This window comes from Phoca vitulina, unplaced genomic scaffold (assembly GCF_004348235.1).
Source record: "Phoca vitulina isolate PV1807 unplaced genomic scaffold, GSC_HSeal_1.0 scaffold13, whole genome shotgun sequence".
Taxonomy (NCBI): domain Eukaryota; kingdom Metazoa; phylum Chordata; class Mammalia; order Carnivora; family Phocidae; genus Phoca; species Phoca vitulina.
Window position 1 is genome coordinate 46,125,890 of NW_022589716.1, and position 15,936 is coordinate 46,141,825.

The window sequence follows — 15,936 nt, forward strand, 5'->3', positions numbered from 1 at the left end:
TTCCTATGGCTTGGCTAAGGATTCGAGAGAAAAATAGGCACAAAGGACATGATTAGACAGTTCCCAAAAGGCAAGAAAATAATTAATGGATCTAAGGGAAACATTCAAATGATTCACTAATAATCAAGGAAATGTAAATTCAAACAAAGTGTCACCCTTTCTTTTTCTAAACCATTAAAGCAGCAAAATGTTTAAGAATTAGAATACCCTGTGCTGGTTACAATGCACTGAGATCAGATCACTCATGTAGCTGTGGAAATTAGTTCACTCATTCATTCAAACATATTCAGGATTGTAGCAGGTACTCTGAGAGTTGCTGAGGAAATGTTTGTGGCTGTATGCATCAAATTGTTTAATAAACATCATTAATAATAGCAACAGTTGGAAACTACCTAAATGCCCCACAGTTTGGGTTAAGGAAAATACTTGATGGATTATTGTTTTTTTTAAGATTTTGTTTATTTATTTGAGAGAGAGAGTGCGTGCCTGCACGAGCAGTGGGGAGGACAGAGGCAGAGGGAGAAGCAGACTCCCCACTGAGCAGGGAGCCTGATGTGGGGTTGTGGGGCTCCATCCCAGGAAGGACCCTGGGATCACAACCTGAGAAGGCAGACACTTAACTGACTGAGCCACCCAGGTGCCCCCTTGATGGGTTATTAAGACTGAAGCAGCATGGACAAAAGCAAAAAAAATCTACACACTTGGTGTGATTTATAAAGACATCTATATGAAAATTTGGTAAATATCTATATGAATATTTTTAATAGGATTTTAGGTGGCCTTTTTTTTCCTCTTTCCCAAATTTCCTATTGTATTGACATTTGCTAAAATAATGAAGTTGTTTTTGATGCCACCTGAATGTTAGTTGGTTCACTCTGTGGTCATGGGTTGACTCAGGATGTGAATTGCCTGCTTTATCATTGTGAGTACCTCAGCCATGTTTCCAGTATCCAGTTTCTGGTCTCAGAGAGGCCTGGGTGATGTGATCATTGTGGCCCTTGCAGGGGTACTGAAGACATCACCTCTCCTCATGGCATCCCTCTTGACCTTCTGGACCGCGTAATGATCATCCGGACCATGCTGTATACCCCACAGGAAATGAAACAGGTGAGCCTCCCTTCCCCCGCCCTTCCCTCTTCTCCCCCCATTTACTCCTAGCGTTCCCTGATGCTGTGCAGAAAGGTATCCACGGAGCAGACCTGGCTCCCACCACCATCCTGGCACTTAGCTGCTGGACTTGGGCAAGTCATAGTACTCTGGGGCTTCAGTCCTCCCGTCCGAAAGATGGGTGGGCTGATGAGACGTTGCCTGAGGTATCCCCAAACCTCAGCTAAGGTCTGTGGGTCCTGGCTGTTGTCTCTTCTACTACATGCATTCTGATAAACTTTAGGAAAGGGATAGTGAAAAAATCAACTTGATGACAGCCATTAGGGAGGCCACCAGCTGTAGGACAGAGGCAATAAGATATGATTTAGCAGTCACTCTTGGTGTCTAGGCCAGGCCCTGTCCGAGGCCTTTTCTGCTGAGTAGGCAAAGCCAAGTGCTCCGCCCCACCAGAACCCACAGCAGGCTGGCTCCAAAAGGGCACAGAACCTGGAGGGCTCGAGAGCCTATCTGCTGCAACCAGTGTGACTAGTGGCAGGTCTCCTGGGGGCTGTGGAGGCCATAGAGATGATGGTGAAGCAGGGTCACACAATTTAGAGGGGCACCTGGAAGTGGTGGTCCTAAAACTAACTTATAAGAGGCTGAAGGAGGTGTACCTGACACAGTGTATGCTCAGAATTCTGTGCGAGCTGGATTTGCGTTAGGCCTGAGGATGGGAAATGAAGCAGGTGTCTGCTGTCGGGCCTTACCCCAAGGGGCACCGTCCCAGCTCTCCCCACAGCGTTCGTCTCTTGCTTGATCTGGAGTTGGAGTACCACGTGCCCAGGCACTTTACACTTAGAATTTCTAGTCCTCTTCCTGGTACTGCCAGGTAGTGCTTGATCCCCTCTCTTCCTGTGTATGGCTCAGTCCCTGAGTGGCAAGCCCTGGGTGCGGAGCCCAGGCCACGTGCTCAGCGGTGGGCTGCGCCCTAGGTTGGTGTCCCAGTGGGGCAGCACTGCTGTGCTGTGGCCTTGCCCGGCCCACCCTGTGCCAGAGAGTCTCGCTGCTGGCGTAGGTCTCTCACTGCGGGGTCCGTGTGGCCACAGATCAGGTGAACCAGGGCTGCACTGATGTCTCAGCGGGCCCTGCCTGGACCCTCTCCTCTCACAGAGCACAGGCCCTCTTTGTTGGATGTCATGCTGGGCCTGTGGACACACTGAGCCAATGTGATTCCATTTGCCCCCCATTACCTGTGAGGTGGGAGAGCTGTTATCACTGTCATTCTTAAAGATGAGGACGCAGAGACCCAGGCCCACTCGTCTGCCCAAGTTCATAAAGCTTGTCGGTGGCCAGTAAGTGACAGGACTGACAAACTGGAGTCCAGGCTGCCTGGTCTGGAAGTCCATGTTCTTCCTCACCGGGCCACTAGCTCCCACCTGCTAGACATAGCTCAGTTGGGGGTGGATTCCCTGTGGCAGTTTGTGAGGGGCCTTTCCTTTTGGAGCTCTGAGGGCCTCTCCGGGGCACTCCCTGGCCGCCCCCCCCAGCCCGGCCAGCGCCCGCCAGTGCCATGGTGATGTAGGGAGCTGGGGACCACCAGAGCCGTAAGAGTGCAGGGTGGCCACGGGCGCACCGTTGGGGACATGGTGTCCATGGCCGGGGCCCTGGCACCAGATCGTGGTCTCCGGCTCCTGGATGAATGCTAGGTTGAAGCCAAGGCATTCACTGAACAGAAGCAGAGGCAGAAGCAAAGGAAAAGTTGGTTGCCCCCCCATCCTTACTGTGGGGACAGGAGCCCCGTGTCATCCTGCCAGGAGAGGCAGCCCCACCCGCTTGAGATGCTTTGTGGCCGAGTGACTTGAGCCACTGGCACACCTCTGTGATCCTTGGCCTTCTTTGTCCTCTGGAAGGTCTGTTCTCTCTTTTCCAGGTTGTTGTGAGGACTGAGTGACAGTAACTGAGGGAGGGGACCGGGCTGGCCATCCTTTGTCCCAGAGCAGTTATTACAGCTACTAGTGGCTTACAGGTGTTCACCATTACCCGCTGGGGGCCTTACCGCAGCTCCCAGTAACCAGGCTTTGAGGCTCCCGAACTACAAAGGTCCTGTGGTCACAGAGATAAGCTGCGGAGCTGGGACCCCACTCAGAGCCAGTTCACCTTTGTTGCCTCCATTCGACCCTGGAGCACAGGGTCTGAGCTCTCCTGGAAAGTTCTGCACTGTGCTTCTGGCTCCTGGGCTGGTTCCCTTCTTGGCTCAGTCAGGAGGGTGAGCAGAGGTCACAGCAGCTGCCAGGACGCGCTTTGCTTTGTTCTGATGGGCTCACGGGATAACCTCAGCATTTTTACTGGAGCCTGGGTAGGTTTTTAAAAAAACAAAGTAAATGTAACTTGTGTACTCTGCCATCAGTGCCGACACCCTCATAAACTATCCCTGCAGGTTATTAAATGATTAAAGATCTAATTTATGAACTGTCCGTTTCCGAGCAGTCTGAAACAGGAGCTCCTGGGATTGCTCTGACCTGCTCTCGAGAGAGTGAGTGAGAGCAGAGTGGCCCTGACATTCCTGAAGCCCGACTCTGAATGCTGTGCAACTTGCTGAAGGCCAGATGCTCTGGGCTAAAGCTCTCCCCTTGACCAGGCTCTCGGATTCAGTATTTGCATCTCCCTAGAGTTTCCGAAGTCCCCCGGAGGACATTTTTCTTGGCAGGACCTGGAGGTTTCCTTAATCCCCAGCTGTCAGGGCAAAGCCCTTTTCTGTTAGAGCACAAACCTCTCTGACTCTGGCTGGTGTGGTCAGAGGGGACTCCTGTGGTTGGAGCCGGGAGCAGGGATCTCTCTTCCTGCTCTTTTTTGTGCCATCCTTAGGCCTATCCAGTAACTTCCCTCGCCTCGGCTACATTTAACTTTGGGCCCTGGACAGTGGAACTCCTCATGCACAAGCTAAGAGTCTTTTGACAGAGGTCATAGCTGGCAGCCCACTGGCTGAATGGAAAGTTCTATGTAGCCAGTGCTGTGATTGTGAGTGACTCAAACAAGTTGCCAACATTTAGAAATTGGGACATCTCATACAGAAGTCTAAGTTTTGAGTCTCTTTGGACCAGATGGAACTTCCCTGCGAGCACCTGCCCTCTGCCCTGCGGCACCAGCGGCCTGCGGCAGATGTGCCACCTGCCCTGGCTCGTGCAGCCTCGTCTACCTTGGCCTCTGCCCTTGAACAGTTCTGTGAGACCTGGCTTTCCTCCGGAGCACGACTTTCCCCATTCACGGCAGCTGACCTGCGAGGTGCCCTCACCGGAGTTCCCAGACGCTGAGTGTCCTGCCCCAGTGGGTCTCTGCCTCAGAGCCTCAGGGCCGGTGTGAATTCAGAGTCTGGCTCCTGAACCTCTGGTCCCTCTCTTCCCCTTGCAAGGCTTTAGCTGGGGGCTCAGTCTTTCCCATTTCCTATTCCTCTACCTTGGGTGTTTTTATGGCTTTAATTTAAACAAGGGCTTCTTGATATCTTGTTTACGAAGCTGCCAAAGTGAAAAATTCCTGTATTATATGAGGCTCGAAGTCCTCGAGTTATCTCGGCTCCCCAACACACAACATCATTATCCCGGCTGCCCCTTATCACTCAGTGCTGGTGCGCCTGCAGGATCCCGGGGCCATGTGTGTTACAGCGGCCCCGCCGCCAGCCCGCCTCCCCTCGGCTTCACCAGGATCTTCACACTGCAACAAGCGTCAGCCTCTTCGTGATAGATTAGATATCTCCCAGTGATGTTATGAGGGCTGGTAAATCTTTAAAAGTAACTTTTTTGATTTATTTAACCATCATATTTATCAAGCAAATAAAAAATGTCTCTTCTTGCCTGAGTGCTTATAGGTGGTGGTGTCCATGCTGGGGAGGAAGGTTAGAGCCCTGGAGGGAGCCCTGGCAGGTTTCGGAGGGGCCCGTGTTCTCCAGATCTAGGAACTGCATTAGGGAGGCTGAGGAGGCAGGGGCTGAGCTACCCTGGCGCACACCTCCAGGGGTACCAGCTGCCTTCTAGTCACTGTGAGCCCAGGCTGTAAGCTGTTCACACAGAACGTGGTGTGGCTGGAGCCCCGAGGTGTGCCGGGCCAGAAGTCCTGGGCGGAGGCCAGCTCTCTGCCCCTCCAGCCCGGGTTTGGGCCTCTTCAGCACTGATGATGCAGGACAAGACACATGGGACAAAGTCGTTTTTAAAGAACTTGATAAAGGGGACACTTGAGGTCAGTCACTGTTGATCATGGTCTTTCTCCTCCAAAAGATCATTAAAATCCGAGCCCAGACAGAAGGAATCAACATCAGTGAGGAGGCGCTGAACCACCTGGGGGAGATCGGTACCAAGACAACTCTGAGGTGAGTGCGTCTGCCCGGAGCTGCTCCCCACCTGCTGGTGCCTGCCCAAGGGCCCAGTGGGGCCACCGGAGGGCCCTGGGACATAAAGGCAGATCCCTCTCCTAGGGCATAGGACCATGTCTGCCCTCATTGCTATGATGGGTCTTGTCCTGGGCACTGTGATTTAGAATGCGGAATATTCAGGTGATGATGCTCATAGAGCTAGAGTAACAGGTTAGGTCCCCTTGTCCTGTAGCAGATGCTCCTGTGTGGAGAGCTTGACAGCCTTCTTGGTGGAGGCAACAGACAATCCCGAGATCAGGGTCCAAGGCAGACGGCTCACTGGCCAGGCTGTGCTCGGCCCCTCCCGTGGGGCTCTTCTCCAGGCTGAGGCGGGCAGGGAGGGGGAAGACAGATTTGCTCTCCTGACTGTTCACCAGTGGTCCGAAGCCAGCTGCCTGCAGGATGTCCCTCTTAGTGCTTGTGAAGTCATGACCCCAGTCCCTATTTCTGTTTCCCTTTGAGTCTGTTCCTTGCTCCAAGGTTGAAGCAGAACTGCAAGCTGTTTTATTTGGGTGGAGCGGTGCTCTAAAAACTCCCAGAGTTTTGTGCCTTTGCAGGGGGAACGTGCTTTTAGTTGGCTGTGTGTTCATTTACCTGCTGTGGGCAGTGTCCCGGTCTGGGCCTTAGCATTTCTGGCCTGCGCCTGTGTACACCAGTTTGTGGTTCCCCCCCCAACTTTAAAGATTTTATTTTATTTACTTTTTTTTTTTTAAGATTTTATTAATTTATTTGACAGAGAGAGGCACAGCAAGAGAGGGAACACAAGCAGGGGGAGTGGGAGAGGGAGAAATAGGCTTCGGGGACCCAGGGATCATGACCTGAGCCGAAGGCAGACACTTAACGACTGAGCCACCCAGGCGCCCCTTATTTACTTTTGTAAGTAGGCTCCACGCCCAGTGTGGAGCCCAACATGGGGCTTGAACTCAACGACCCTGAGATCAAGACCTGAGCTGAGATCCAGAGTCAGACGCTTAACCGACTGAGCCAGCCAGGCGCCCCTGTGGTCTCTGAACTAGCAGTGTAGTTACTGCTGTTACAGAGAACTAGACTGACAGAGATGTGGGGCTAGGATGTGTCGTGCTGGTGACTTCCCTCCTCTGATGGGGTCATGACGGCAGGTCTTGCCGGTGTGGTGAGGGGGCTCCCACCCGTGGCCCCGTCTCACCCCTGCCCTGGCCCCTGTCACTCTAGGTACTCGGTGCAGCTGCTGACCCCGGCCAACTTGCTGGCTAAGATCAATGGGAAGGACAGTATTGAGAAAGAGCACGTCGAGGAAATCAGTGAGCTCTTCTACGATGCCAAGTCCTCAGCCAAAATCCTGGCTGACCAGCAGGATAAGTACATGAAGTGAAGACAGCTGAGGTGTTCTGGAGACTCCGGGTGTGCCTGGCTGGGTGCCGCGTGCGAGCAGGAGGCTCCCCCTGCGCTTTGGGCTCTGTCCCCTCCGGCCACGGCGGTCAGCACCAGCTCAGTGTGGAAAGTGTTGCTTTTTAAATTACCGTAACTTCTCCTGCGGTTGCTTTGAAGGAACCCTGCCTCACCTGGCATGTTTTCTAATAAATCCTTGTAGGTTATTTTGATGACCTGTCTCTCTCTCTTAATTTTTTTAAAAATAAACTTTGTATTTTAGAATAATTTTAGATTTCCAGAATTGTTGTGAAGATAGTACAGGGAGTTCCCATACACCTCATGCCGCTTTGCTTACTGTTAATATCCCACAGGGCTGGTATGGCACATTGTCCCAGCTAATGAGCCGACGTTAATGTGTTGTAGTACCCTACTCACCTCCCCTGGGTTACTGAGCGGCCTCATCTGTCCCAGGATCCCGCCCAGGATGCCACGTCACGTTTAGCCATCATGCCCTCCTTGAGTTGCTCTTGGCTAGGACAGTTCCTTGTTTTCTCTACCTTGACGGAAAGAGGCGTGCTGGTCAGGTGTTCTGTTGAATATCCCGCAGCGGGTTGGTTTGATGGGTTTCTCGTGGTCACCCAGGGTTTTGGGTTCTTGGTGGCAGACCACCGAGGTGCAGTGCCATCGCCATCACACCGCACTGAGGGTTCGCGTATCCGTGTGACCTCCCCCTGTTGATGGCTGGCCGCAGTCACCTGGGTGTCGTGTGCATCCTCCATGGTGTCCTCTTTGGAAGGAGTCACTAAGCAGCCCACATGTAAGGCTGGGGAGTTCTGCTCCATCCCCCTCCCCTTTTTTTTTTAAAGATTTATTTGAGAGAGAGTGCATGCATGAGGAGCGGGGGAGGCTAGAGGGAGAGGCAGATAACTGAGCCGGGAGCCTGACCCGGGGCTCGATCCCAGGGCCCTGGGATCATGACCTGAGCCAAAGGCAGATGCCTAACCGACTGAGCCACCCAGGCGCCCCTCTGCTCCATCTTCTTGAGGGCTGGGTAGCTACATGAATTATTTGGAATTCTTCTGCACAGGAGGTATCTGTTCTCCCCATTGTCTCCCATTTGTGTATTTACTCAATCATTTATATCAGTGTGGATCAGGGATATTTATCATATACTTGGGGTTATAATCCAATACTACATTATTCTGTGGCTCAGATTGGTCCAGTTTTGACTGTTGAGAGCTCTTTCGGTTGGCTCCTGTGTCCCTTTGACATGTTAGTCCACCGAGTGGGGCTTTCAGCCCCTTGAGAGGAAGGGGCAGTGGCAGCCCTGACAGCACAGCGGAGCATCTTGCCTGTAGGATAAGCACAGCTTTCTGCCTCTGCCCTGCCCAGGCCTCGTCAGCCGGCTTAGCCACAGAAGCGGTGCCTCAGTAAAGGCTCGTTGGTTCTCTGCCCATATGCGCAGGGCCTCTGCGCTCTCCGTGGACAGGAGAGGACCCACCAAGATGGGTATCTTGATCCAGTCAGGGCTTTAATCCCAGTCAGCCATGAGGGCCTTGTGGGCAGGCACAACTGTTGTCCCGTGAGTGATATCCACCCGAGCGTGTCCAGGACACTCCAGGCAGGAGGGCTGAGGTCATGCTGTGGGCGTCCATCTAGCCCTCCGAGGGTCCCCTGGCCATACTCACGCCCCAGGAAGGCCCCAGCTAATCTGTGTTGTCAGAATGGATCTTCTGTGGGCCCGGACCCTGAGGGAGGTGCCGGCATGGGGGTCTTGGGGGAAGTGGGGGCAGGGAGGAGACCGGGTCTGGTGGGGGATGGTGAGACGCTTCCTGAAGTCAGGGCTGAACTCTGCAGCCTGCCCGGGCTGCCCAGATCCTCTGTCCTTGTGCCTGTGCCTCTGGCCCCCCAACCCAAGCCACGGTAGGAAAGAAGAATGACACCTAAGGTGTGGCAAGAGCTCTCGGGTACTAGAGCCATCCCCTTCCATGCTCTCACGGTAGCCCCAGGAGATTGGGACAGGTTCAGTGCTGGTCAGCTAGTAAGAGGTGGAACCGGCATTTGCAGTCAGCCAGGCTAGAGGCCGTGCTCCTAACCCCTACGGCCGTACCACCTTCCTCTGCGCTGACTTGGCGGCGGGGCCTTCAAGGTCTGAGCTCCGTACCAGGCAGGTGAGGCCAGCAGGGGCAGGTGTGAGGACGCTGACTTGCCTCGGATGCCCCAGGGGACCAGGGCGGGCTCTGCCCCAGCGGGACCTCTCCCCCCAGCCCCCAAACCTTCCACAGGGTTTGAGGAGCAGGATAGAAGCAGGGGTGCTGGAAAACCTCTCCAGCACGGGTGAGGACAGAGTCCTCCCCGCTGCTCTGGGAACCTGGATGGCCAGAGCAAGTCTGGGTGAGGAGGGGCGGCGGGGGGGTGGTCACAGGCCCCCTGCTCCAGCTCCTCCAGGATCTTGGCCTTGGTGGTGCCCAGGGAGCTGGCCCATCTCGCTCATCTGTGCTCCAGTGAAGGAGATGGTTCTGGATAGGTAGGAAGGTTGGGTTATTTTAATTTTCCTCCTATTTTTTCCAGCAAGGCCTGTGATTATTACATTAATCTTCCAGGCGAAGTTTTTACGACCGATCCCTCGCCGACTATGAGAAGTTTCTCCATCCATTACCAAGAGGGAAACAGACCCTGGTGGGGAGGAAAATATTTGTTACATCTTATCAGGCTGACACACAATCTAACAACAATTACAGCAGCCCCATTTTTTGCACTATTTCAGCTCCAGTGTGAAAAATTGTTGTAATATTAAAGTGAGTCAGGGTGGGGGCTGGTCATAGAAGTGGCTGGTGTTCCAAGCTCTGGGCCCAGGCTCTCTTGGGGGCCTCCTGGCAAGGGGGTTTGCATGTAAATCCCAGCTCCCCAGTTCTGTGCTAATGGCCTTGGAGATGCAGAGATGCGTGTGAATGCTGGAAGGGCTCCTGAAAAACAATGGAAGGGCTCCTGAAAGACAATGTCCCCAGCCCTCGCTGGGAAGTCCCCTTGTCCCCCTCCTTCTCAGCCCAAATGTCTTCTTACCATCACACCTCTTAGGATGAACTTCCTAGGTTGGTTCATAGGATACACGCTCGTCACTCACGGAGTGTCCTGGACATGCTCGTCACTCACGGCTGAGTTTTTAGGACTAAACAGATAGATGGTGGTGTCACACCAGAAAGGGACTTCTTGGTTAGCAAACGTTTTTCTAATAAATCAGCTGCACAACGGTGGGGGTGTACTCCCTGCTGGCCTCCATAGCTGACCCCAGGGTCAGCAGGCTTCGGCCAGGAAAGCAGCAAACATTGGTCACCCGGCAGTTCTCGGCACCCCCGATGGCCAGTCCTGCTCTTGAGGGTCCCAGACAGGCGACAGGTGGGAGACAGGAGCAACCTGGTTCTGGGGGCACGGCACACAGGGATGTGGTTTTGATTGGGTTTGGCCCTTGGTCCTGGTGAGGCTAGTCCCTTCTGGTCCTCTGAGCTTTGGTTTCCTCATCTGTAAGATGGGGGCGATCTTATCCCATTAGATGGATGTGGGGCCATGGGGGGTGCTGTGTGGCTGCATCAGGCGCTCCAGATGGACTGAAATCCAGCAAAGAGCTCCCAATTCCTGACCCTCTTGGGAGAAGAGAAGGTCACAGTTTGTCCAACAGGAGGCAGAAGCTGGCTAGGCTCCACGCCTCGCTATCTCAGGCAGCAGGCCCTTGGAAAGGCCTGGAAATCCCAGGTGGCTGGACCCTTCTGTTAGGCGCAAAGGACCAGCGACTGCTCAGGGCCACACAAGCTCCGGAGCAGGGAAGAGAGAACCGGTCAAGGCATGAGCTTTTCCCCCCGGTGTTCACAACTTGCAAAAACCATGTGCTGCCCCTCACTGGGCCCCCGGGCCCCCCAAGCCCCCCAGGCCCAGCCAGGGCTGGAGCAGCCAGAGAGGAGACACGGCTGCCCCCTTGTGCCTGCCAAGCAGTAGCGACCACTCGGCCAGGCCAACCCTCCCTTCTGGTCTCTGGGAAACCGTCCCGCCGGGGAGCAGAGTAGGGTCCGCCGGGGAGCAGAGTAGGGTCCCCCTGGGCCCACCTACTGCGCGCTCACCACACCTCCCCCTCTCATTCACCCCGGGGCGGCAGGCGCGCGGGGACCAGCCGGAGGCCGGCGCACGGTGACTGGGCAGCCCAGGGTGCGGGGCGAGCCGCGCAGCAGGGCCGGGTGCTGGGGAAGCGGTGGGCCGGCCGCGGGGGCTGGCTGTCGGCCCGGCTGGCCCCGTCGCCCCTCCCCGTCACTCGGCGGCAGGCGCGGTGATTAATGGCCGGGCCGCGCCGCCCGTGCCGCCATCAGCGCGCGTCTGGGCGGCGATGGATGCGCCTGTCAGGCCGGCCCGGCCCGCGCTGACCCCCGGCCCCGGCCCGGCGCGATCAATGGGCGGCGCGCGGCGGGCGGCGGCTGGGCCGGCGCGATAAGATGGGCCGATGGGCGCCCGCCGATTGCCCGCTCCGTCACCCGCCGTCACCGTCCCCGTCACGCCGCCCGCGCGCAGATCGGCGCCGTCAGCGGCGCGTGATTAATGGGGACGCGGGCAGCGGCGGGGAGGGCGCGGGCGCGCGGGCGCGCGGACCCCGCTGCGGAGGGACGCGCGGGGTGGGATGTGACACCGCCCTCTCCCACTGGGGCACAGGGGTCACCGAGGGGTGGCGGAATGCGGGTCTGGGGCACACGCTGGGAGCGCGTGTTCACGGGCCCGGCAGGACCCAGGACACGTGTGTGCGGGACCCAGGCACCAGGGCTGGGGCAAGTACATGCACAACGGGCACAGAGGTGTCGCCAAGGCTTGCTCTGGCCCACGTGCCCCGGCCACCCAGGGGCCTCCGTGGCCCCGGCTGTTAGCGCACGGAGGGCCGGGAGTTGGGGGGAGAGCTAATGTGACCTCTTCTCCCTGCCCCTGCCTGGCCCAGGCCTCTGCTACCAGGGCCACCAGGCTCCTCAGCCTTTGCAGGCCTCTCCCCACTGTCCCAGCCATCTTTGGAAACTCCAGATGTGACCCAGTCAGGCCCCTACTCAAAACCCTCCCATAGGTCCCCATGGCCCAGGGGACAAATCGCAAGGCTCGTGGTTGCCCCTGCCCTCCTGCCAGCCCTGTGCCTGAAGGGCCCACTCACAGCGCTGCCCCGCAGGACACCCCGCCTTCAGCTCGGCGCCCTGGGTTCACCCTGTCTGTCCTGCCCGCGCCGCACCAGGTGACCGCGAAGAGCTGGCGGACCGCCAGGGCCAATGTCCACAGATGCACCCGAGGTGAGCTGTTCCCCGGCCTCTCCGGGGGAAAGAGCCAGGCCGCCTGGGACGATCAGCCTCGGAGACCGCGTCAGCTCACCCACCCGTCGATAAACTGATAAGAAGGAGCCGTGGGCCTGGTGCTAAGGGAGGCGCCAGGAGGGCTTCCCAGAGGAGGTGACCTGAGCGCGGGGAGGCCAGCCGCCGCAGGCCGGGGATAGCGGGGATGGGGAGTACCTAGTAGGCGGGGAGCCCGAGTGGCCAGAGTGACTGAGGGCAAGCGCGGGGGAGGGGCCCAGCTGCGGCCTATCCGGTGGGCGGCGGTGTCTCAGGGGCGAGCGGCAGCGGGGACAATGCCAGTCCCTCTCCCTTTTCGCTTTCCGGGGGTCTGGAGAGCCTCCCCACAGCGGAGCCACAGCGCCCTCGCGCGGCCAGACGCGCACAGCGCCTGCCCCGCGTCGCGCCTCTCGGCCCGGGCCCGACCCGGTCGGAGGGTGGCGGGCGAGGCTAAGCCTGGCCTTAGGGACCGAGATCGCAGCGGACCCACAGCGGCCCAGCCCGCCTCCCTGCAATGGAGACCGAGGCAGGGCGGGCAGGGAGGGAGTGTCTGTCCAAAACTGCCCGTGGGAATAGAGCAGCCAGGGAAACCTTACTGAGCTGGGTTTCTAATAATTAATAATAATAATAATACATATCCATATATATATATTTAAATGTATAATTTAGATCATGGTTCAAAATGTAAAAAGCAAAAGGAGTGTACGGTGAAGAACCTTCCTCTCCCCCTGCCCTCAGCCATCCCATCTTCCCCTGTGGAAGCAGCCCGCCTTACACCGGTGTACCCCGCCAGAGATGTCCTGTGTATGCAAGCCAGTGCCACATGCATAGTGTGCTTCCCAACATGTAATGGAAAATTCCAAACATAAAAAGTAGCAGGAACTGTACAGTGACCATCCATATCATCTAGACGCTCTCCAGCCTTCCCTGCATCCAAGTTTATCCAATCTTTTCTCATTCATTCCAAAGCAAGTTGCAGCCATCACCCTTCATCCCCAAATACTGTAGCATACATATAGTTATCTAGAGTTCAGTATTTGTGTTTTTCTCTTTTTTAAAGATTTTATTTATTAGACAGAGAGTGAGAGAGAGCACGAGCAGGGGGAGGGGCAGAGGGATGCGGGGCTGGATCCTAGGACCTGGAGATCATTACGTGAGCCGAAGGCAGATGCTTAACCATCTGAGCCACCCAGGTGCCCCGTGTTTTTCTTTTAAGGTTAAATTTATACACAGTGAAATGCACTAATCCTAAGTGGACCAATCCATGAGTTTTGACAAGTGAAACCCAAACCCTATCAAAGATGTTACTGTTGCCCTAGAAAAGTTCCCTTGTGCCTCTTCCCAGTCTCTAACACACTAGGGAGAGAGAGAGAGAGAACTATTCTGGATGTTCTCACCGTAGATAAGCTTTGCCTGCTCTGGGGCTTCTTAAAAATGGGATTGTACGGTGTGTATACACTCTCTCGTGACTGGTTTCTTTCAGTCACACAGGCCCCTGCGCCTGAGATTCACGCATGCTGTGGTGTTATCAGTGCTTTGTCCTGATTTCTGGAGATGCCGCTCTATGGGTGTACCACCCTTTACTCATCCGTGTACCTGTTGTTGGCTGTTCGGCCCATTCTCACTTTTCAGCTTTCATGAATAAGCTATTTCTTTCAAGAAGAGAAATGTTAGAGATGCCTGTCTTGTTTTTAATTCTTTTCTAATATTCAGCAAATATATTCTCATAAAATAGTGAATGGTATTACAGAATGTGTGTGTGATGTACACTCTTTTTAAGTAATCCCTACACCCAACGTGGGGCTTGAACTTAACAACCTGGAGATCGAGAGTCGTGTGCTCCCCCGACAGCCAGCCAGGTGCCCCAAACGTTCTGTAGAAGTCTTTGTATAGGCATAGATTTTTATTTCTCTTGGGTAAATACCCAGGAGCGGAAGAGCCGGGTGTAGGATGGGTGTATGTTCAGATTCATGAGAAATTGCTTGACCTGTTCCCGATGCACAATCTCACCACCCCCCCCCCCCCCCGGCCCCAACTTCTTAAACACAGATAGTAGCGAGCACTGTTCCTGCTTCTTGGCAGTTTTCTTCTCCCTCAACAGCACATCTTGGAGATTCTTCTCATAGCATATATGGAATGTCCTCCAAGTTCTGTTCCATGGGAGGGAGCTGCTGTAATTTATCCAGTGCCCTTCTGATGGGCATTTGGATGTTTCTAGCTTCATTAAGCTGGGCTTTGAAGGGTGAACAGGAATTTGTCAGGCCGACAAAAACTGAGGCAAACTGGGGAGAGCGCGGAGGCTTGGCGGACGTTGCAGAACTCCCATTGCTGGGGCATGAGCTTTCTGAGGGTACAATCAACTCCCGACCCCTTTACCCCCACGGGCTCAATAATGTGTGTCGAATGGAAAGGAGTGGGTGATGTGGAGGTGTGCTGGCCAAAGGTTCTGGGGCAGGGTGATGGAAAGTCCCAGAATGTTGGTGCAGGGGAGTGAGGTGGGCATTGCCACTAAGGGGCGCTCCTGGGACTCTCCAGAACCAGGCATTGGTGGGGGTTAAAGTTCGTACTAGAGCTTTTGCTGATCCTTGGATGGTGGTCACATGCCCACCCCCTGGCCCTCAGGAAGCCACACTCTTCCCTAGGACATGGCCCACCTCTTGGGGCAGGGATTGGAGGCTCACCCATCTTCCCCACTGCACCTGAGCTTCTCGAGGACTTCTCAGCCTAGCTGGGACTTGGGCCCGGGACAGGCTTTCAACAGGAGCCGGCTGGGGTGGGGCGTGGGGCAGGGGCGCCAGCTGGGACTGAGGACGCCCCGGACAAGGGCAGGTCCCCTACAGGGCCCCAGCTGAGGTCAGCATGGGGAAGGTCCTGCGTGGGGCAGGCTCCCTAAGCCCCTCGTTCCTGGTTCCAACGATGCCCCCTGCAGAGGCACCCGCAGGCAGGCCAGCAGCCAAGTAGGAACCGGGGGCAGGAACAGCACCTTGGGTTTCGTGTCCCGATGCTGCCACTAAGTGGCTGTGTGTCGGCTGGTCACACTGCATCTCCGTTTCTGCACCAAATGGGGAAGTGCTGTTTCTTCCGAGGCCTCGGGCGGCTTGGGGGTGGGAGCGGGAGAGCACGCGTAGGACGCGGCTAGCACAGGGCCAGCCCAGGGGGACAGGGAGAGCATTAGGCAGCGGCGCTGCGGGACCGTCCCCAGCACAAAGGTCCGGCCTGCCTGGCACCGGGGCCGCATTCCTGGCACAAGGAGGGGTGCGGTGCCTCCCTGGGGGGCGGGAGCTTCCCTGATTTGAGTCTCTGGAGGTCAGAGCCGGGTCCCTTGCCCGCGTCGCCATCCCGCAGCGCCCGCCTGCCTGGCTCCCGTCCGGGGCCTCTGAGCCCGCTCCGGCGGCCAGCGGGCAGGAGGGGGCGCCGGGCAGGAGGGCGCCGGCTTCCGCGGGGCCAGGCGCCAACACCGGTCCCTCTTGGGGTCTCAGGGCCCCTGCCCGAGGCCGTCTCAGAAATCCGAAGTTTTCTAAGACAAGGCCTAAGGCTGTCCTTGGAACACCCAGCTGAGGAGGAAGGCCCTGCCCACCTGTCACTCGGGAGTCACCGAGGAAGCTCCAGGCCAGCGGCCGTGATGGAGGGTTTGGGGCAAGGCCCTGTCTGCGACAAGCGTGACAGCTTCAAAACCCAGGTGAGTGCGAAGTTTTTTCCTCGCGTCACCCTGGAAACGTAGTCCGCCGTTCTTGGAGTGGAAGCCCTTGGAAGACT

The 15,936-nt window shown here is 56.2% G+C and overlaps 1 protein-coding gene across 1 annotated transcript in view; it reads left to right on the plus strand.

Annotated features, from left to right (window-relative positions):
- The window catches only part of RUVBL1 (RuvB like AAA ATPase 1), a 42,187-nt gene extending 35,069 nt beyond the window's left edge, over positions 1 to 7,118 (plus strand). The window contains exons 9-11 of the mRNA XM_032412052.1: positions 1,005 to 1,107; positions 5,355 to 5,446; positions 6,680 to 7,118. Coding sequence (XP_032267943.1) covers positions 1,005 to 1,107; positions 5,355 to 5,446; positions 6,680 to 6,839 — 355 coding nt within the window. The 3' untranslated portion in view covers positions 6,840 to 7,118. The remainder of the gene's footprint in view (positions 1 to 1,004; positions 1,108 to 5,354; positions 5,447 to 6,679) is intronic.
- The last annotated feature ends 8,818 nt before the right edge of the window (positions 7,119 to 15,936 follow it).